The following is a 21,112-nucleotide window of genomic DNA, read 5'->3' as shown; positions in this document are numbered from 1 at the left end:
CCCCCCCCCCCCCCCCCGTACACACACACAGAGCCACACAGAGGAACCCCCCGGTACACAGACACAGAGGGGAACCCCCTCCCCTTCCGTACACACACCGAGGGACCCCCCGCTCCTTGTACACACACATACGGACCCCCCCCCGTACACACACACAGGGTACCCCCCCGCACACACACAGAGCCACACTAGCCCACACCCCCCCGCACACACACTCACAGACGACCCCCCCCACTCCTGAGGGCACTCCCGCACTCCGCGGAGGCCCTGCAGCCCCGATCCCCAGCATGCGGCCGACCCCCCCCGGCATGATCCACTCCCTGCCGCCCCGCTCACCTCCTCGGGCGCCGGGGACGCGGGGCTGGGCACGGGGCTGCTCCCCGCCGAGCACGGCCCGCCGCGGGGGCAGGGCTCCGCCGGCTGCCCACCGGCGCTCATGCCGGTGCCGGTAGCAGCGCCGGTGCCGGTAGCAGTCCCGGTGCGGTGCGGTGCGGTGCCCGCCGCCGGTGGGAGCGAGGCTCGAGCACCGCCCCGGCCGCAGGGGCGGGACCACCTGGTGGCGGGGAAGGCGGAGGCGGGGCCTCGCCCCGACCGTCCCGGTGCGGGGGGGTGCCGGTGAGTGTCCGCCCTTCCCGGTACCGAACACCGGAGCGCAGCCGGGCTGGACGCGCCCGGACCCGCCGCCACCGCCAACGGCAACGCCGAAGCACCGCCCACCGCCCGCGCGGGGTCGCGGCTCATGGAATGTTGGGGCTCGGGGGGGAACACCGCGCTCGAACGGTCCCCGCGCGCCCCCGGGGGCGGGGCGGCACCCACCGCACCGGGGGGCTCCGTCCAACCTGGCTCGGAACAACTCCAGGGATGGGGCATCCATAGCTGCTCTGGGAAACCTGTGCCACTGCCTCACCACACTCCTAGGGAAGTCTTCCTAATATCCAACCTGAATGTCCCCCTTAGCAGTTTAAAGCCATTCACCCTTGTCCTATGACTATGTGCCTGTATAAAAACTCCCTCTACCTCTTTTCTAAATATTTCAATAGCAAAATCCAGTCCAGAAATTGCATTTTCCTATTACTGGATGAGGATAGGCACCCCACGAGCAGGGACATAGGTAAGGCGGAGATGTTTAACACTTTCTTCAATTCAGTCTTCAACACCAGTGATGGGCTTTGGGGGTCCCTGAGCTGGAGGACCATGACTGTGAGAATGATAAACTCCTAGTCAACCCCAAACTCATACAGGATCTTCTCCAGGTGGATCCCTTTATAGGGATGGCCTATGGGGCCTTACTGGATTCATCCAAGGGTACTCAAAGAGCTGGTGGATGCCATCATGAGCCCTCTCTCAGTAATTTTTGAACTGCCCTGGGAATCTGGAGAGGTCCCAGTTGACTGGAAACGGGCAAACACTGTCCCAGTTTTCAAGAAAGGTAACACAGATGATCCTGGTGCCTGGTAAAATTATGGAGAAGATTATTCTGAGAGTTTTTGAAATACACCTGAAGAACAATGCAGGCATGGGTCCCAGCCAGCACAGGTTCATGAGGACCATGTAAGTCCTGCTTAATTTCCTTTTAGGACAAGGTGACCCATGTAGTTGATCAAAGGAAGCCGTGACACAAAAAGATGTAACTTATTTGGGATTTCAGTAAAGCTTTAGATACTGTCTCTCCAAGGATCCTTCTGGACAAAATGTCCAGCACACAGCTGGATAAACACCTCATGCAATGGGTGAGCAACTGTCTAACGAATCAGGTGCAAAGGGTAATAGTGAATGGGTGACATCAGACTGGCAACTTGTTGCTAGTGGGGTTCTGCAGGACTCAATTTTAAGGCCAATGCTCTTCAACATCTTCATAAACAACACAGATGCAGGACTTGAAGGTACACGGAGTTTGCCAATGACACCTCCTGTATCTGAAGCAAGGCAGCCTAGTCAGCAGGCTCCCCTGATCGGTCAGCCTATAGCAGACTCTGACCACAGGGTGTCTTTGGCTGGTCCAGTCCTTGTTTTTTACCCACAGACTCTCAACCTGTTCATGGCTGTTACTCAGAGGCAGCTCTTCACAATCTGTCCCTTCCTTAACATAGAGCCGAACAGCCCTGCCCCTCCTTCCCAGCCTCTTCTGAAAGCTTGTAGCCCTCCATTGCAGTGTTCCAGTTTTATGATGCATCCATGTTTCTGTGATAGCAATTAGGTCACAGTTTTCTAGTTGCACCACCGTTTCCAACTCCTCTTGCTTGTTACCCATGCTGTGTGCATTGGGGTAGAGACAATTCAGGGAGGCTATCAGCCTCTTCACCTCTTGGGAGAAGCCCTTCCTAATAATTCCTTTGCGACGATTTATGGGTATTACCCGGTTGCTTCCTAAAGTGTTAGTGTTTCCTGGTTCCTCTTGGGCACTCAGAAGTATCTCCCCTTACCCTGCTAAATCTAGTTTAAAGCTCTGTCCCCTCCTCTTGCTCACTTCACACAGCCATCAAACCACAACTGGATCCTGGACCCTCCAGAGCTGACACTGGACCCCAGCCTTGCCCCCCAAGGTGGCACCCCAATGGCCTGTGGCACTCCAATGACCAGTGGCACACTGTCACAGCTCCACACAACCCACCCCAGCTACTGGCCTCCCCTGCACCACAGAGCTGCCATTTAATTTGGAAAGAATTTACTGGAAAGCATCTCCCCCTGGACAACCTTGCCCCTTGAGCAGCAGCAAGACAACCTCCCCCTCACCCCTGCCAAACAAAGCCCCACAGCCCCCCATCGAAAGGAGAGCATTGCACCCACTGCGTCCTGGGTTTATTTACACCACAACCTCCGTGTGGGTGGGCAGGGAGGGATGCTGGACAGCCCACCCCCTGGGCTGGTTCAAAGGCAAGGCAGGCGAGGCGGTATCGGCAGCAGCACAGGGAAAGGAACAGGGAGCAGGGCCTGGGTGAACCAGGCTCTGGCTCCCTCGGCACTACAGACGCAAGCGAGCCCCAGCATCAGGGGGCTGGGGAAGAGGCGGGGTCACTTTTAGCAGCAAAGGCCTCATTTCCCTCCAAGGCAGCAGGGAGGACAGTGGCATGTGATGGAGCCAGACTAGTGTTCAGGCAGGTAAACAAAAAAACAAAGAAAGAAAAAGGCAGAGGGTGAAGCGAAGAAAGACAGAGAACAGCTCCTTTCCTGCCCTCCAGAGCACGGAGTTAAACCGGGGTAGGGACGCGACACCGCCTTCCCTCCTCTCGGCAGAGCAGCAGCTCCAGGCACAGCCTTCCCAGTGTGCCCAGGGCTGGGCACAGCCCTGGCCAGTGGCAGAGTCCCTGGCGTGCCCCTGGCCACGCACAGCACCAGGCTCCTGCTCCCACGCTGTCCTTCCGCCCGGCCCTGGGAGGGGAGAGCAGTTCAGGTGGCAGTTTGATGGCATGGCTGACAGTCCATGTGTGCAGCAGCGTCCTCGGCGCTCTGCCAGGCACAGTTGGGATGGATGCCAAGGTGGCTGAGCTTTGCCCTCCAGCCCCCGGCGCAGTCTGGCTCCCGCCTCCCTTATAGGAAACCTTCCTTCCGGAACTGCTCCTTCAGGATGTCTCTGTACTGGTCAAAGCCACCCTCGATGCGGGTCACGGTGGCGTTCTCACACACCCACAGCTCCTGGCACACCAGGCGGATGAAGCGCTCGTCGTGTGACACCAGGATTATACCACCCTGCCAACACACAAGGGAGAAAAATGGGAACTTAGTGGACAACCCAAGGCTCAGGGCTGGTGGCATGGAGATCCTGTGCCCCTGTCCAGCCTGTGCCCAGCACTTCAGGGAAAACTGAACAGTATTTCACTGGCAGGGACCTCACTCCAGCCTTTTCTTCCTTCAGGGGGACAGACAGATCATGTAAAAATGAGGCATGTGCAGCAGGAACATATTTAGTCTCCACTCTTGGAAGGCAAGTGCAAGGTTTGTTACTGGCTCTCCAGGTCTCAGACAACTTCAAGGATGGAGAATCCATGCAAAGTCAGTAACACTGAAAAGGTGCCTGGTAAAGGCCCCGAGCAACCTCAGCTAAGCTTTTCTTTCACAGGAAAACTGCTCCAACTTGAGCAACAACCACTGATATCCAGGGAGATCACAATGGTATCTGGAGCCTGAGTCTTTGGAGATCAGCCATAAAACGTGCCTAAGAAAGATCTGAGCGGCCCCAAGGCAGGACCGAGAGCTGCACACAGCATGTGATAAAGTCACAGAGTGTAGGTGGCTGGTCAGGATGGGGGACAAGATGCTCTCTGGGCTGCTGTTGCCTCTCTCAGCCAAAGCCAGTAAGTAAAACCAACCACCAGGATGGACAGCTAAGGCAGAAATGTGACTGATTTCCCAAATTTTGTTCTAGACTTGAAGTCGCCACTGGTGTTGACCATCCACCTCTCACTGAGATACCAAGTACCTTGAGCTGGAGGCTGCAGGAAGTGTTAGAAAAACAGATCTTACTGGGACAACCTTACCCGGAACTTATTCAGTGCCTTTGCCAGTGCCTCAATGGTCTCCATGTCCAGGTGATTTGTCGGCTCATCCAGAATGTAGAAGTTTGGACTGGAAGAGAAGGCAGCTCTGAAGATGCACTGGGCTTGGGCTTGGGCTGGGTCCACACCCCAACTGCTGCTTTAACCACTTAGAGCCACAGCCACTGGCATGTGCCTGGCTTCAGGATCAGGGTTGCCCAGCTTCAGGGACACATCTCATCCCTGAGCCCAAAGCAGTGGGAGAAAACCACTTGCCTCCTTCCACACCATCCCCCCACCCCCCCAGGGTGACAACCTCCCTCCCCATAAAACCCCCCAAGAACAAGGCTTCCGTGGGGTAGCAGAAAGTCCCTGAATGCCTGCCTTCCTCCCAGTGAAGAAGACTCCAGGGATGAAGCCATGCAATAATTAACAGTATTTGGGAGAAAATTACCAGGGCATCGTCATCTGGGCAAAGGCCACGCGACTCTTCTGCCCCCCGGACAGGCTGGCCACAGGACGCAGGGCCAGTTCCCCCGAGATGCCGTAGCTCCCCAGCTGATGCCGGTATTCCTCCTCTGTCTTCCCTGCAGGATCATGTCACAACACAGCTATGGCACACCTAGCATGACACAGAGCCCTCGGCGCTGAGCTCACGCAGCTGGGCAGCCTGTGCCAGACCAGCATGACAGGAGGAATTCAGCAGCACTTCCAGGCAATTCCCTCCCAAGCAGGGGGTTTGCGGGCATCTCCAAAACTCACCTGGGAACTTTCTTGCCAGTAGTTCTACAGCACTGATGTTCAAGTCCAGTTGATCCACATGGTGCTGGCTGAAATAACCGATCTTTAGGTTTCTGCAAAATAAGAAGGATTGGGAGATGGTACCAGGCCCTGCAACCACGGCACTGGCAGCTGCAGCTACTGAAGAGGGGTCACATGTGTGGGTGTGCTGGACCCAACCCCATTGCTCGGGCAGCCATCGCTCCAAAGCACAGCCCAGGAGCCCTCCAGTTGCACCATCCCTCCCAATCCCCCCGCCCTTCCTCCCAGGTACCTGTGAGCATGTCTGATCCCTCTGACTGGTGCCAGCTCCCCCATTAAGATCTTTAGCATGGTTGACTTGCCAGCTCCATTTTCCCCAACCTAGAGAAGAAGCAGCAGCATTGGAGAACGTGAAACCCGTGAAGGTACTTTGGAGAGGGGGGCAGCAATCAGGGAATTTCATGTCTCATGGATGATGAGGGGGAGCAGGATGGGAGCATAACCAGTGACTCCAGCTAGCAGGAAGCTGCATTTCTATCACAGATGAGCAGCACGGGCAGCAGTGTCGGGAGATATTCCCCCCTCACCCTCGAGCCTAAGGATTTCCTGGTCCAGCCTCAGCTGCAAGCACACGGCATCTCTGCTGCCCCATCCAGTGTAGCCCCCACTAGATGCTGCTGTCAGCTGACAGGGAATTACAGGGAAGATGGACCCAGTCTCTCCTCAGAGAAACCCAGTGAAAGGATGAAGGACAATGGGCACAAATCACAAATTCTAACTGGTATTAGGAAAAATGTTCCAATGTTCCTCAAAATAAGGGTGATCAAATGCTGCAACAGGACCCAGAAGAATGGGAGAAATAGTCCTCCCCAGAGACATCCAGAATTCAACTGGACAAGGACCTGAGCAACCTGATCTAACATCAAAGCTGTCCCTGCTTTGAGCAGGGACGTCCCAGGGTCCCTTGCAGCTGCCATTATTCTGCAATCCCACATACCACACAGATACGGGACTCCAGGTCAGCAGAGACGGAGAGGGAACGGAAGATGTAGTGACTTGGCTCGTAATAGAAGTCTACTTCATCTAGCTGCAGGATTGGGGGAGAGAACTTCTCAAAGCCATCGGGGAACCTGGGAAGGCAGGAAGAGGTGAGAGATGGCCAGGAACCTCCCAGACTCTGTTCCTAGCCCTCCTGGGATAACCTCTGCAACCCTCCAGGTGACAAGGAGGGCTCCCTACCACGCAGGGCCTCTAGGAAGGATGGTCACGAGAAGGAGACAAAGACCTGCAGCCTTGGCCCCAGGAGGGAACCAGCCTGAAAGCAGGGGCTGTCTGGGCTCCCTGTCAGAGTAAGGCTGGACCACACAAAGGTATGGTTGTCCCAGATGGGACAGGACCAAGAAGAAGTTCATGTCAAAAACAGAGCCAGCACGCTACAAGCAAGGGCTCAGGTGACACTTACTTCATGATCACCTCAGATTCCTTGTCCACAGGTTTCAGCTCTGGCCTGCAAAAAGAGGATACACATAACCAAGGTGCCTTGAATGAGGGTCTACTCCCACACCAGAAGCCCAGGTAGAGTCTTCAGCTCTGTGACACCTCATTCTAGCCAAAGCCTCTATACCAGAGACAAGCACTTAAAGCCCATCTGCCAGGCACCCTGGGATCCTCTGTTTCTTCCCACTAGCACTGCCCCTCCCTGACCTCCAGAGAGGAGCAGGACAGGCACTCACAGCTTCTCCAACAGCTTGAGCTTGCTCTGGACTTGGGATGCTCGGTTGGCGTTGTAGCGAAAGCGGTCGATGAAAACCTGCAAGAGAGAAAAGCATCAGAGAACTCCAAGTCCCCTTCAGCACCAGCCACCCTGCTCTGCTGCCAAACCTCCTGCAGCAATACAACCATAGGTCTAAAAGCAGAGAGAAAGGCACAAGGCTGGGAAAAGAATGCCCCAACTCTACTGGCTTCTCCCAGTACCTGGATGTGCTCACGGTACTGCTGCTGGGCTTCATACTCTCGCTGCTGGTTCTTCAGCCGCTCCTCCTTGATCTTCATGAAGTTCTCAAAGTCCCCACGGTATGTGTCCAGCCGCTGCGAGTGCAGGTGGATGATGTCCGTGGCCACCGCATTCAGGAAGTTCCTGTCGTGGGACACCACGAGGATGGTCGACTGCCAAGTCTGGAGGAGACAGCAAGAGGGAGGCCTGAGCACCATCAACCAGAGCGCAGGGGTTGGTCCCACCACCCAGCCAGGTGAGACACCAGTCTGGAGGACGTCTCCATTCCTCCCCCTTGCTTTGTATCAAGGCCTCCCATTCCCCCCTACCTGCAGGTAGGTCTCCAGCCACAAAATAGCCCTCACGTCCAGCATGTTTGTGGGCTCTGAGGGAAGAGAAAGAGGCACTGAAGTCAGGAGAGATGGCGATGGCTGGATTACGCTTTTTTCCCCAGAGGAAAGGTTAATGATCAGTGTTGAGGAGAAAAAGAGGCTGAATGGGGACCTTCCCTCCAGCTCAGGGGACTCTTGTGTAGGGTGTGATGGGGTGTGGGCACCAGGAGGTGAGGCTCAGGCAGGGATACTCCCCCCACTCCATATTGGTACCCAGACCCTGGTGCCCCACAGCAGCATCTCAACCAGATCTCCCACCCAAGCTGGGGACTGCCCCCAGAATGAACTGGCAGCCAGGGCACATCTCAGGGACCAGTGAGGGAAAGGGAACAGCACTTGGGACAAGATGACACATACACCACCTGGCTGGGGCACGGATAGGGCTCTGCTGAGTGCAGTGAGAGTGGCTGCCCAAGCAGACTTCCCCGTGCCAGTGGAGCACCAACTGCGCTGCCAGGCCTGCCCGTCACACGGGGCTATTTTGGGCAGGCAGCTAAAGGCCATGGCATGTTCCCAACCCCAACAAGGGCACAGGCAGGCCCCACAGTGGTGTCAGAGGGGACTTGCAGTATCAACTTACCATCTAGCAGAAGGAGATCTGGCCTAGGGAAAAAAAGACATGGGATCAGAAGCAGAAAGACCATAGGGCCAGTTCAGTGTCTCACCACACACACAGCTGTGATGCCTCCAATGGCCCCAACCCGAGAGCCTGAGTTGAGAGGACCCCCAGGCAGCACCCCTGCACCTCGCAGCATGGACAGCAAAGAGGCTTAACCCCATAGCATGAAGGCCTGGACACCAACCTGGCAAACAGGGCTCTGGCTAAGGCCAGTCTCATTCTCCAGCCTCCAGAAAACTCTCTGAGAAGAGAAGAGAAGAGAATGCAGAGAGGGGTTACTGTTCAATGCAGAACCACTGCATTTGCCTGTCTGCCAGTCTTTCCCAAGGCTCTTTTGGCTCTGTTGTCATCCAGAGGCAGCTTGTCCCTGCAGGTATCTCGGGCACAGCACGAGATCTGCGGTCCAGGAGAAGGGTGATTTGGCAACCCCCAGGGCAGGATGGGCCCTGGATGGGCAGGGATAGACCCTTGTTCTCCTTTACAGCCACAGCAGTGTCTGAGGGCTCACTTGGAACACCTCCCCAGACCCATTTCTGGCTCGATACCCAGAGTTTAGCAACTCACTTGGTTGTCTGTTGTTGCATCTTTGCATTAAAGCCCAGCCCAGCAAGAATGACAGACGCCCTGGGGAAAAGGGGAGACAATTGGAATCCAGGTACAGCATCCAACAGCAGAGCACAGTCCAAGGTCTCACCCACCAGGGGAACTCTGCCACACGGCTTAAAGCTGTTCTGGTGCAGGAAAACTTCCCTACACACCCAAGAGCAGCACTTGACTGGGAAATGCAGCCCAGTGGGGCACAGCATCTTCATAAAGTACCAGGAGATTTGCAAGGATTTTTCAGCTCTTTGGCCAGGAAGAGAGTCTCACTACCACCAACATCCTAAAAACATTCCCCAGAAACCAGGAACCTAGGGAAGTCCGAGAGGAGCAGCAGCAACAATGCAAGCCATTTGGGGAAAAAAAAAAATCCCTCCAGCTTCAGGGGGAAGCTCAACTACTCCTAACCCAGCAGAGCTGTGGCACAGAAGAGACAAGAAAAGGCAGTAGGGAGACCCCCATCCCCACACTCTGGATCCCTGGGCCACAGTATCACCCTTCCATACCCCAAACCACTATTCAGCTCTGGCCATGCCAACAGACAGTGATGCCCACGGGGCTGTCTCACCTCGCTGGGGCCTTGTCTGCCTCAATCTCCTCCAGCTTTGCGTAGATTTCTGATAGTCTGGCACCTTCTGTCCCTTCTCCCCTGGAGCAGAACAAAGAGGAGCATGTGGGACTCGCCAAGTTAGAGTGCTGGGGGAGGCTGATCTTCCCAGGCAGGACTAAGGTAGGTAGGGTGCAGCCCATCCTCATCAGAGCCCTTCATTGGAAGGGAGAGACCTTACAACGAGACCTCGTGGTGAAGAGGCCACAGAAGGGCTGTAAATCCAGTGGTGACACCTCACCTGCCAGCGTTGATCTTGGCCGTCAGGTCCCTCTCCTCCCGCAGGAGGCTCTCGCGAGTGGTGTCGCACTCCAGCACACTCTGCAGCGCCGGCGTCTCATCCCCTGCCACCTCCTGCTCCACGTGCAGGATGCTGATGTGGGAGGGGATGCGCAGGCTCTGGCTGGCGATCATCTTCAGCAGCGTGGTCTTCCCCAGCCCGTTCCTGCCCACCAGCCCGTAGCGCCGTCCGAAGGCCAGGTTCAGGTCTGCTCCAGTCAGCAGGACACTAAAGTAAGAGAACAGGCAGGTCTGGGGTCAGACTGACCCACAGAGAGGAGATAACCAGCGCCACCTGCCCTGATGGGGGCATTTCAGGTTGTGCTGAAGCCAAGTAACCATCACAGGCTTCTCCTGCCCAAAGGCAAAGGGGTCAGTGCCCACCTTGCTTCCTGATCTTTCTCACACCCTCTGTAATTTCTCAACTGCTTTCTAATCCAGTCTCAATCCCCCATGGTCCAAAATCCCAGCCAGGATCTGTCCCACCTCCCCACCCGCACTCACCGCTCACCGAAGGACACATCGAAGTTCTCGATACGCACATCATACGACTTGTTCTTGCCTGATGATTCCATGCGAGTCTCCTTCTTGCTGGAAGCTTGGCTGGCAGATGCCTCCTCAAGGACTCTGCAGGTCGGTGGAAGACAGAGAGGGGGCTCAACAGGAAAGCTTTGGTACAGTCAGATCCCAGCCCTGCTCAGCAGAACGGGATGGGGACGTTGGAGGCACCCTCCATACTCACAGAGGGCCAGATGACTTCAGGGAATCCCGCTCCAGCCTCTTGTCCTGCTTGGCTTTCAACCTGGCTTCTGCCTTCTCCAGTTTCTTGGCATTCACCATCTGGGACACAGAACAGAGAGTTTGAAGAAGAGAGAGCATCTTCAGCAAAAGTCCCAAAAGCCCAGGTCTGGGAGAAAAGAGATCAGTCAACCTCTTAAGCCTGAAAGAAAGGGAGTGAGGTAGGACAGGGAAACTGGGAAAGATTCGAGCATATTTTCAGGAGGCTAATCAGGCTAGAAAACCACTTCAGGAATGAAGTCCTAAATCAACCGCTCATACACAAGTTCTGCCTCAGCAAGGCAGAGGGTTTGGCTGAACCTATCGTACATCCCACTTCTGTAGTTCCAGGAACGTGGATCAGCCAAGTCACTCCAATAGCAGCAACTTGCTATCCCAGTGCCTCCTCTGGTACACTGTGCACCCACCCTCAAAGAGCACCACAAGGTGTTTCCCTTCCCAATACATTAAACTTTCGCCAGTTTGGAACAAACTTAGCTTGTGCAGTGGATCAGACACAAAAAACATTTAATTAACCCTGAAGGCAAGAAGGCGCCAAGTGTTTTAACCTGGCCAGGCTCTCAGCCCACTCCAGCTTATTCCTGCATCGAGTCAAATATTTGTGGCTGACCAAGAACACTCCTAGATATTTCTAGGCAACTCTGCAGCCACTGGAGCACGTTACAGACCTGTGTGCCAGACTGAAAAGTGCCTTGTTACTGGAGCTACTGGACCCCACACTTACAGGAGAGATTGAGTCACTCTGTAAACCATAACCAGCTCCCTGAATTTCCCAGTAAGACATGCCCTCCAAAACTTGACAGCCCTCCCAAGGCCTTCTCTGAATCGTCTCCACTTTTTCTGAAGATTATTTTTTGAGTTGCAGACACAAGAGCCAGAAAGCGAACCCAGCAGCAACACTCTGATGCCAAAACCAGCCACAGCTGCCAGCTTTTACTTAAGACTCCCGTTCAGACATGTGGGGATCGTGTTAGGTCTCAGTCTCCAAGCAAGGGATTCTCATCCTCAACACATTAACCCATGGAAAGGAAAGCTCTGTGAGGGACCAGCCTGGTAGAGAGACTGCCCACCCTGTACAGCTCCCTGCTTTGCAGATGCACAACTGCACCTCACCCGCACTCAAAATTTGGCACATCCAACACAGATGGCAAGCCAGGTTGTTCCTGAGAAGCTGTGCATTCCATTGATAGAGATGTCCTAATTTCCTTCAGGTCACGGAGTGTAACTGCTTCCAAACCTCTCTACTCCTGATCTTATTTCTCAAAGCACGACAATCTACAGCTGTTTCTAAAGCTGGGCTCACAACCTCTCCTGCAGCAGGTCTCAGTCAACTCCCCACCTGTAACATCCCCACATTCTGCCACTAGCCAGGACTTTATCTCTCATTGAATATTCAAGGTGTCATCCCAGGACATTCTATTTTCTCAATCAAAGGCCTTGCTGTAGGAAGCAAAGGTCCTTGTGAAAGTCAGAGAGAATGCACCCTGAGCACCACCACTGCATCAACTATGCTTTGAACCTCATTAAGAAATTACAGCAAAACAGATCTTGTCAAATTAATAAGCTCCTGTTGATAATAACACCTGTTGAGTCCCTTCACCAGACTAAGATCAAGAGATTCTCAAACTATAGAGACCCTGACAAGGAGGAGCAGTAACCCCTGCAGCTGTGCCCCTAACCAGCACCAGCCTGTCCCCATTGCTCTCCAAGGGAGAGGTGACCGGAGCAGGGCAGGGCACCTGCAGCCCCACCTGTCAGATGCTCCCATGAGGGCACAGCCCCCACTTACCGAGGTCTGGCCTCTCTTCAGCAGCAGCCCCGGCAGCAGATCCGCGCTGGTGTCACCTGCAAGGAGATGTTTGGGTTGGTGAGCTCATGCGTCAGGGAGGCTCCACAAAGCACTGCCTTAATGGCAGCCCAAGCCCAGGCATGAATGATCCCTCTCCCAACAGAAACAGGGGACCAAAGGGCATCTCTACTCCTTCACCTCAGGTTACCCCACAGGCACTGCTGCCCACAGCTCAGCAGCAGGATGAGAGAGGGGTGCACATGTGAGTGGTGCCCGAGCTCTACTCCCCAAGGTCAAGTGTGCACACCCGAAGCCCAGAACCACTCTGAGCCCCGGGGATCCTGATGGCAGGGCAGGAGTCACTCACCATATCCATCGGTGATCTGGGAGAGCTGGATGGGGGCGTCCAGCAGCACCTGGCTGCAGCGCTGGGCTTGGCCCTCATCCCTGCGGAGAGGAGGAGGAGGGTGAGTGGGGGGAGCGGGGTGAGGGGGTGTGGGGGGGGCCGGGCGCCCTTACAGCTGCAGGGTGTTGAAGAGGCGCTGGCAGATCTCCCGGATGGCGCCGTCGTCCTTGGTGTCCTGCGACACCTCCCGCAGCAGTTCGCCCACCGCCTCCTCCAGCTCCTCCACCGACTCGAAGTCCGCCCCGCCGCCGTGCAGGATCCCTGCGGGCACACAGCGCCGGCGCTGTCGCGACAGGTGGCACCCGCCCGCTCCATCCTTCCCCGTCCCTCCCCGGCCGCCCGTCGCGACGCGGGCGCTGTCGCCACAGCGCGGAGGTGCCGCGACACGCGGTGGGGCGGGAGGCCGAGCCGCGGCGGGCAGGTGGACGGCGCTCACCCGTCACGTAGGCGAACAGCTCTCCGTCCAGGTCGGGGAACTCGGAGCGGAGGATGTCGGCGCAGGACGCCATGGCGGGGCGGGCCCGGCCCGCGGAGCCGCCACCGCTCGCACCGGAAGGGCCGGCGCGCGCTGCCGGGAAGAAGGGAGGTGGCCGCCATGGCGCGGGGGCCGACGGGAGATGTAGTCCTGAGCTGACGCGCATGCGCAGTGCGGCGGCCGGGGGGTCCCGCCACCACGTGCCGGGACAGCAGCAGCAGCAGGAGCGCTGGGAGCGATGGATCGGGGGCAAGCGGAGTGGCCCGTCACGGGACCAGAAGCCGCTCAGCCTCTGCTTGTCCTGTCTCAGAGGGAAAGAGGCTTGGGGAGGGGTTTTTTGTTGTTTTTTTTTGTGTGTGTGTGTGTGTGGTTTTTGTTTTGTTCTGGTTTCCCCCCCCCCCTTTTAAAATCAGAGTTTCTGCTCTCAAACCACGGTCACGATACTGCTGGTTGGGGTTTGGGTTGGATTTTGTCTCTCCAGGTCTGAGGAATGAGCAGTCGGACACCCTCATCTGTCCACAAACTGAAGGCCGAGGGGCTGAGCCAAGGGCCAGGTACAGCTACCAGGCACAGTGCCTGCCTTGGCCCTCAATACAAAAAAACAAGTTAAAAGGGAAAACTGCTTCGAGTTTGTTCACAAGGAAAGGCTACCAAGGTTCATTAAGCCTGGCTTACAGGGGGCTGGACACACCTCACCAAGAGTTCAGTTCATCCCAGCTGCAGCCCCAGGGAAAGCCCAGAGCACGGTCCTTTCCCCAGGAAGCTGCAGCACTGGTACACAGCTGGAAACAAAACATCACTTGTCCTTTTCACCTACTTTGCAGTTCCTTTCCAACCCCCAGGCAGCCCCGGGCGGGGGAAGCAGCACAAGCAAGCCCCGAGACATTGTGGCACAGCCCAGGGAACTGCCCCAGCTCTTGCAGCACCAGTCCCAAACAGCAGTGCAGGCAGCCTTCTCCATTCTACATACTTTATTAGATTCAGAGCTGGACAAATCACAAAGTGTACAAAATGGAGACCACACTACCAGAAGCAGGATTGTGGGTAGCAGCAGCATTCCTATGGCCCAGAAGCGTTTGGTAGAAGTGTGGAGAGGGCAGGCTGGGGCAGGGGGCTCTTACCGCCAACTGCATTTGAGATTCCCCGAGGACAGACCCTGTTCACATCCTGACAGAGCTCAGCTGACCTGCGATCTCTGGGACAGCAGGGCTACATCTCCAATTTGTTTGGAAAGGACAGACTGGCTCAAGCCAGCAGTGGATGGGGGTAAATGCTCCAAGGACCTGAAATGCTGTGCCACCCACATACACACCAGCAAGAGCCTAAACCCTCATCCTTTTTGGTCACAAACCTTCCACGGCAGGACTCTATACTGACGACTTTGCAAGAAATAAGGTGGTGGTGGTGGTGAAATCTGGTGAGCCCACCATCTCCTGTGGTGGGGGCCCAACAAACTCGCCACCCCAGGCATCTCAGACTGGCCAGCAACATCTACCACAACAGCAATAGCTAGTACAGAAGCCAGGGTAACTTCAACTCAGATTTGTCCAGTCTATGTTTAGGTCTATTCTACGAGTACATATGCACAAGAACTTCAAAAATACTAGGATATGATGCAAGTAGTGAGACACCAACAGAAGAGGAGTTTAATGGTGGACGTTCCCTAGAAAGATCACAAGAGGATGGGAGTTAGACTAGCCCTTGCCCACCCTGGGACGGGCAGCAGGATGCTGCTGCACCTCTGCACACGACTGGGTTCTGAACTTCATCTGCAGCATGGGTGGTAACTGAGCACAGGCAGGCGAGTCCGCTCCCGGGGTGAGCCACAGGGTCTTTCAATCTGCATCGAGGGGCCAGGCAGACGTTTCTCTGAATGTAGCTGAAGACCGAGGAGAGGCGGAGCATGGCTTGGAGAAGAGGGAGCCCGCCAGCCTGCTGGGGCTAGCATCTGGTCTCGTAGATCCCGCTCCTGCCGATGTACCTCACCCATTTTATCACATCGTGGTCACTGTAGTTCAGCTTTGGCTCAAAGACTTTCAGGTAGCGCACCTTCAGCCCAGAGGGTGCAAACGGGACCTATTAAGAGAGGGAAAGGCAACAGAAAGCATTGGAACGGGGGTAAGATGCTCTCCGTGCACGCATGCCAGAAGGCCCCTGGGCTATGCATCTAGAAATGGACACCAAGAGCCACTGTTCCCTTCCCTACTCCCTGCATGCATGGTGTCAGACTGCAGTAGCTCTAAGGGCAATTTTCTTCCATTAGCTTTGCCACCTGGCTGACCTCATGCTAGGAAGAGTCACCTGTCAGCTTGGGACGGTGAACACTCAAACCTGTGTAACACCCAGAAGGGACTGACTAAGCTTCTCTGAGGTTAGGTGCACCCTGGAAGGCAGGCTGGGACTCACCTCAAAGTTCATGGAGATGGGAGGCCGAGCCCACTTCTTCTTGTCATTGGTGGGCAGCAGTTCGATCTCCGCACTGATCTGGGATTCCTTCATTCCAGCCATTCGTTTTATCCTATCAGAGAAAGCCCAGAAGTGAGAAGGTGCCTGAGTTCATTGTCCCCTTTGCTACACATGCTCAGGGCAGATAGGAGCACTAAAGAGACTGCCCCTCCAAGCCCTACCCACCCCCAACATGCTCACTCACTTCCAGACGATTGCATTCTCACTGGCCTTGTACTTCGCCTTCCCTTTCATACAGATGACTTGCACTCCACTGGTATTGAGGGGTGTTGGGATCCGGACCTGGAAAGCAGAGTCTGGTGAGCAGGGGAAAGGAGACTGCAGCCTGGGCACTCTGTGCAGTCTCACACTGTCTGTCCTGGACCCCTTGGCCTTCTCTCTCCTATCTTAGGGCCCAGACAACATCACCTATCAACAGCATCCTAGGCTCGTCCTCCAGTTTCTTGCTTTGAAGTAAAGGTTCAAACACACTTTCATAATCCACAACAGACAGTAAGGAACAGGGCAGAGCCCTCCAGGCTGCAGGAAACCTGGCTAATGTTGGGAAGATGAGCTCAGGAAGGATGCCAGGCTGGCCATGGCATTGCACCAGGCTCTGGACAGCCCAGCCTTGCAGCAGTGAGCCTTTCCCAGATGGGAACTAAGCTGCAAGGCCATCCTCAGCCTGTCTTACACAGCTCACAACCTGCTGCCTGTCTGACATACCATCGGATCATGCAGACAGAAGAATATTGAAATTTTATAGTGGCTGAGAGAGTAAGTGAACAGTTGCTGCAGGGAATGAGGCCCCTGCCAAGGTGACTGTGCAAATGAAAACAGCTTCTACTTCCTACTCTATGGCAGCTCCCTTCCACAGCACAGCAACATCACACAGCTGGTGGGACACTCAGTTCACTCTTTTAGCCCTGTACAAGCTTGAAGACTCATTTGCGAAGACTCCGCTGCAGGGGGCATAAACTAGTGGCATGACTGCCAGGCACAAGAGATGACAGGTTTTTATTATCTTACCTCTATCTTCTGGGCCAGCAAGGAAGGTTTGAAATTTGATTTGATCACCACCTTCACTTCCAGCTTGGTCCGACCCACCTCCCGCACCAGTGGGATCACACGGAAAGGAAGGATAATGTCCTTAGTGGTTCGGTATCTGTAGGGATGGAAGCTACAGTGAACTCTGAGGGGAAGTTAATGCCGTTATGGTCTCAAATTGTATCACCTTCAAAAAGAGACAGTCTCTGCACACAGCAAACAGCTTAGAAACATCAGCCAAAAAGGCAACCATCCCAGAAGGAAGCAGCAGTAGGATCTGTGCTGCCATAGGGCAGCAATGGTTTCTTGAGTCTCAAGTTTTATATCTGGTTCCTACCAGTGGCCCTGTTCAAAGACATCAGTTTTAAATACTAAAAAAACAGATAGAGCAAACACAGAAGGTAAGAAAACCCACACCCAACACTCGATTGTGGCAAAGAAAACTATGCAGCTGAGCTTCGCCCACATTTGTAACAGATGGATTTGTGGGACACCCTACAGATTCCACTCTGAAAAGAAGGAGGTAAGTGTGTATTTTTTAAGTGCTCAAGGGCTGCAAGTCTGGCTGGGAGCAGTGACATTACTGTAGCAGCAAGCAGATGCCAACACCAGGCTGTTCACCCCCCTACCACAGTACCTCATGAGCTCAAATTCTCCATCTGGTGGAATGAAGCTTATGCTCCTCTCGGAATCGAACTTGCTGAGCCTCACACACTGGTGGAAAGTGCAGTCATCGATGGCAATTGACTGTTTGCCGCTAAAAACACAAGACACGAGTTAAACAAGTGCAAATTGCAGCCCTGGTATCTTGGTGCAGTCACAGTCTGTCCAGGCAGAAACTACTCTACAGAGCATGTTGCCATCGCAGGTGTCCAGGAAATGGGGAGGCAGGGAGAGATGTAGGGACAGCAGCCTCTTGGCTCAGACTTTCCTTGTTTCACCACCACAAAAACCATATTTCAGGAAGCTTGTTTGAAAGAATTCTCTCCCTCCTCTCCCCAAAGAGGAGAGAGCTTACAGGAGCACCCTTTTGCCATAGCCAGCAACACAGTGCTTGGGTCTGACTGCCAGCAGCACTCAGTACTGCAAAGACAGCTCTGTCAGCTCAAGTCTTCCCACAGCACAGTTCAAAAGAGAGAAAACACTTTCCTGTCCACAAAGCTATCCCACTGCCACACAGCCAGGAAATGCCAGGTTCAGGGTCTCCCTGTTCAGAAATCTCTTAACAGCTGTTCATTTCCCCACTGCCAGCATGTGGTTTGATTCTGAACTGAATTGCCAAGACCACAATATTATGACATACAAGTCTGTATCTCTCCTAAAATCTACACAGATACCACCCGTCCATCTAGGCACACCAGCCTAACCTGCCAGCACTGAACTTGGGCCGGGTACCAGTCTCTGAGAATACAGGTCCTGAGGCCAACCAAAACCCCTCGGCTACCGAGAGGGACCAGAAGATGTGAAGGCAGGAGCAACAGAAGGTGCAGCAGTGTAGCAATGTGATACCTAGGCTGCCTCAACTGCTGGAAGCAACAGGACAACCGTGCAAGTGTGCTGAGACAGTGTGAGCACTACAGGCAGGTTCAGCTGTCCTAGGAACCACCATTACCAGCTCAAAGGGGAAGCAGACTGACCCCAGGCTGACTGGCTGTCTAGTTACACAGCCCAGTGGTGTGATTTGTGCTTTACAAGTGGGAGTTAGTCTTTCCTAATCTGTTGCCCAGATGACAGGCAATGTTAGCCAACTAGTTCCTGTTTCTTTGGAAAACTACTGGGAAAGCCCTGCTGCCTAGCACTGCTCCAAGTCTCAGGCAGCATTACTAAGGGTTGGCCTTGCCACACACTAGATGCCAAAAACCAACTGGCAGCAGCTGTCCCTTTTAAACACCTTGTAACTAAACGCTTCTAGAGAGTAATATCTCCAAGCTCTTAACCACTGGATAATCACAGCTAGGGAGAACCACCTAGAAAGAGTCCCTGTTCAACTTGCTTCTGTAACTCAAAACACCAGTACATTTACAGACAAAGGCACCCGGCACAGCAGCTTTGGGACAGTGTTACTGACTCTTTAGAGGCCCATGCAGTTGATATTTTCACTAGAGTAAATCCCCACAGGGCTCATCAGCCACCTCAGGCTCATCTATTTTACTAGCTCAATTCAGGTACAGGAAAGATGGCTTAAAGGTGACAGTGAAGTGATAGCTCTTGGCTTGGTTCTGAGAGAAAAGGCAAATAGCAGCTCAGCTCCGTTTACAGGAACCATCATGGAAAGTGTCTGAGATCCAAGTTACATGCACAAGTCACACGAAGCAAGAGACAGGGGGAGAGCAGAATGCACACACAGCTGAAGCAGATTATCTACCTTCCCAATTCACTGGGGGTCAGCAAAAAAACAAAACAAACAACCAAGAGAAATACAGATGAGTTGCAAATTGTTAGCGAGAAGAAAGTGGAAGTCCTTTTGCTTTTATCTCTTCACCCCAAGCAGGAAGGCTGGAAAAGGCCTAAGAGCTGTTTTCAGCTTCAATGTGGATACTGGCTGAGGTGCAGGTGGGAGGGAGGGAAGCTAAGCTCTCAGAAAGGATGTGCCTCCAACCCACATGGCCACTGACCATCTGTAATCCGCAGGAGGGGCTTACCCACTGTTAGTATGTCATCTGTTCTACTTTGTGGGAACAGTCCAGGTAGAGCAGTCAGAGGAGTTCCTTCACTGTTCCTTGGGAGCACTGCTACTGCTCTTATGATTCAGAGCCTCTGCACTGACTAGAACTGCTAGAGATACAGATTCTGGGAAAATCCATCTTGAGGAACTGTTTCCAGCTGTAAGAACTCTACACTTAAGACTATGTTTGAAAATACTTAAAGAGTTGTAGAGAAGCTCTGTATTGAGGCTCTCAGGCTAGTAGTTTGCATGACAACTGATCTACCCAAAGTTTTCAGTAACATCTGAAGGGAAGAAAAAAAATGAGCTTTTTGTCTGTCAGATCAGAAAAGCTATTAAGGGTTGCCCTTTCATAAGAGTCCCTGGTGGCAAGTGGCCACCAGGTATAACACCTCTTTCTTACCTTTTCCCCGTTTCATCCGCAGTCCCTTTGCCCTGTTTTTCAATGACAATCTTGTCATTCATGCCAAACTTGCACTCTGGCATTCCACTCAGATAACTCTTCATCACCACTCTGCCAGAGACATGGGCACTCAAAACCTGACCTGGTTAGAAAAGATCACAGTTCAGAACACTTACAAGAGTCCCCACTCACAGACCTCGAGGGGGAGAAGGATGCTAGCTCAACACCTCCTACTTACCCTGCGGGGACATCAAGAGATTCACACTCTCCAGCACATCAAGAAAGAGCTCATTGCGACGGTATTTGATTCCTTCACGTCTCCATCCAATCTGTCCAGTCACCTGGCTGGTGATCTGAGACTGCTCTTCCTTAGTCTGAAGGGAAGAAATGACATCTTAGATCTCTAACTAAATTCAAATACTAAGAAACCTTGCTCTAAATATAAGAGCAAACATTTGCCATGTATTACACATGAATGCTTTTGTCACTTAAGATACAGGTGCTGTCACACCTCACATGATTTGGTCATTCTCTGCTCAATACATCAAATTCTATGCCTAACCAAAAATTGGTCATAACAACAGCAGCAAAGTTTCTTCTGTTTTGTTACCTAGTCCATTAGGCTACATCAAGGTGCAGGGAGGCATGGGCTCCACCAATGGCACTCAAATCATGTCTCAGACTGTCACATCAATCCATGTTAAGCACAGAGGCAGTTTAACATGGATTGGTGTGGCAGTTCACACCCTTAGACAACATGAAACCCCAGGGCCACAAGAGACCTAATCCCCAAGGCCTGTTTCTTAATGACTGCAGTCATTAGGGTTACATACCAACACTAACCTAGCATACATTGAACAGCACCCAGGCTCTAAGTCTCCAAAAAGCACCAAGGGTTGTGTAGAGAGGCACAGAGAGGTTTCCTACCTGATGCTACAGGTGGGGTCCAGTCACACGCAGAAAGTCAAGAAGTAGATGTATAGTAACAAGTGCAGTGTAGACAGGGTTAACGGGCAAGCAGGTCAGTAGCAAGAGAAGGGAGGAAGGGAGAAAGAAGCAGATTAGGCTTAAGGCTACCTGAGGACAGGAAAAAAGCAGGTCAGCTCTTTGTTAATTAGGTAGCTAATTAGCAGAAATAAGATGAGGAGTTCTGGCCTTTAGCTCCCTGCAGGAAACCTAGCACCTCAAGCAGCGAAATGGCTTTTCAGACTTGGCCCACTATGGACAATACAAATACATGGTGGAGCAGAAGGAGTGACAGGTCAAATATCACTCCCAACAATGTTCCTACGCAGAGCAGACTCATGCTGGCATTCCTAAAAGCAAGCCCTGGATATTTACCATGGCACAGATACCCAGA

General features: G+C 53.7%; 3 protein-coding genes across 14 annotated transcripts in view; all 3 read right to left on the bottom strand.

Annotated features, from left to right (window-relative positions):
* LOC113968740 (PHD finger protein 13-like) overlaps window positions 1-621 on the bottom strand; it is a 4,440-nt gene extending 3,819 nt beyond the window's left edge. Inside the window, exon 1 of the mRNA XM_027685566.1 lies at window positions 337-621. Coding sequence (XP_027541367.1) covers window positions 337-438 — 102 coding nt within the window. The 5' untranslated portion in view covers window positions 439-621. The remainder of the gene's footprint in view (window positions 1-336) is intronic.
* Window positions 622-2,782: 2,161 nt separating this feature from the next.
* ABCF3 (ATP binding cassette subfamily F member 3) lies at window positions 2,783-13,283 on the bottom strand. Its single transcript, XM_027685565.1, has 21 exons — window positions 13,154-13,283; window positions 12,831-12,978; window positions 12,679-12,758; window positions 12,312-12,367; window positions 10,467-10,564; window positions 10,229-10,351; window positions 9,687-9,953; window positions 9,407-9,487; window positions 8,803-8,862; window positions 8,423-8,479; window positions 8,200-8,222; window positions 7,557-7,612; window positions 7,209-7,409; window positions 6,968-7,044; window positions 6,697-6,741; window positions 6,232-6,364; window positions 5,527-5,615; window positions 5,235-5,326; window positions 4,927-5,059; window positions 4,476-4,563; window positions 2,783-3,687 (listed from the first exon to the last, which is right to left on the bottom strand). Exons 1-21 carry the CDS (start codon window positions 13,224-13,226, stop codon window positions 3,529-3,531), a joined length of 2,139 nt encoding a protein of 712 aa, XP_027541366.1. The 5' UTR covers window positions 13,227-13,283; the 3' UTR covers window positions 2,783-3,528.
* Window positions 13,284-14,148: 865 nt separating this feature from the next.
* Window positions 14,149-21,112, bottom strand: part of AP2M1 (adaptor related protein complex 2 subunit mu 1) — a 28,563-nt gene continuing 21,599 nt past the window's right edge. For 5 of the 12 annotated variants that reach the window (XM_027685529.1, XM_027685528.1, XM_027685533.1 and 2 more), the window contains 9 exons: window positions 20,680-20,685; window positions 19,991-20,126; window positions 19,753-19,894; window positions 19,050-19,061; window positions 17,322-17,441; window positions 16,667-16,802; window positions 15,843-15,940; window positions 15,599-15,710; window positions 15,134-15,268 (listed from right to left, as the gene is read on the bottom strand). In XM_027685529.1, coding sequence (XP_027541330.1) covers window positions 15,134-15,268; window positions 15,599-15,710; window positions 15,843-15,940; window positions 16,667-16,802; window positions 17,322-17,441; window positions 19,050-19,061; window positions 19,753-19,894; window positions 19,991-20,126; window positions 20,680-20,685 — 897 coding nt within the window. Of the gene's footprint in view, window positions 15,269-15,598; window positions 15,711-15,842; window positions 15,941-16,666; window positions 16,803-17,321; window positions 17,442-19,049; window positions 19,062-19,752; window positions 19,895-19,990; window positions 20,127-20,679; window positions 20,686-21,112 lie in introns of all 12 variants that reach the window. The other 7 variants (XM_027685534.1, XM_027685537.1, XM_027685532.1 and 4 more) reach the window with 6 other exon arrangements.

This window comes from Neopelma chrysocephalum, unplaced genomic scaffold (assembly GCF_003984885.1).
Source record: "Neopelma chrysocephalum unplaced genomic scaffold, ASM398488v2 Primary Assembly neopelma1_69, whole genome shotgun sequence".
NCBI classification, from domain to species: Eukaryota; Metazoa; Chordata; class Aves; order Passeriformes; family Pipridae; genus Neopelma; species Neopelma chrysocephalum.
Note: the sequence above shows the minus strand (reverse complement) of the source record. Positions and strands in the feature narration are given on the sequence as shown.

Bases quoted from the DNA above. Each gene is read 5' to 3' on its own strand.
- ABCF3 (XM_027685565.1), bottom strand. From the start codon at position 13,226: ATGGCGTCCTGCGCCGACATCCTCCGCTCCGAGTTCCCCGACCTGGAC. The intron at 12,759-12,830 runs GTAAGGGCGCCC...TCCTCTCCGCAG, and splicing joins CTCTTCAACACCCTGCAGCT to GGATGAGGGCCAAGCCCAGC. The intron at 8,223-8,422 runs GTTGGTGTCCAG...TTTTTTCCCTAG, and splicing joins GCCAGAGCCCTGTTTGCCAG to GCCAGATCTCCTTCTGCTAG.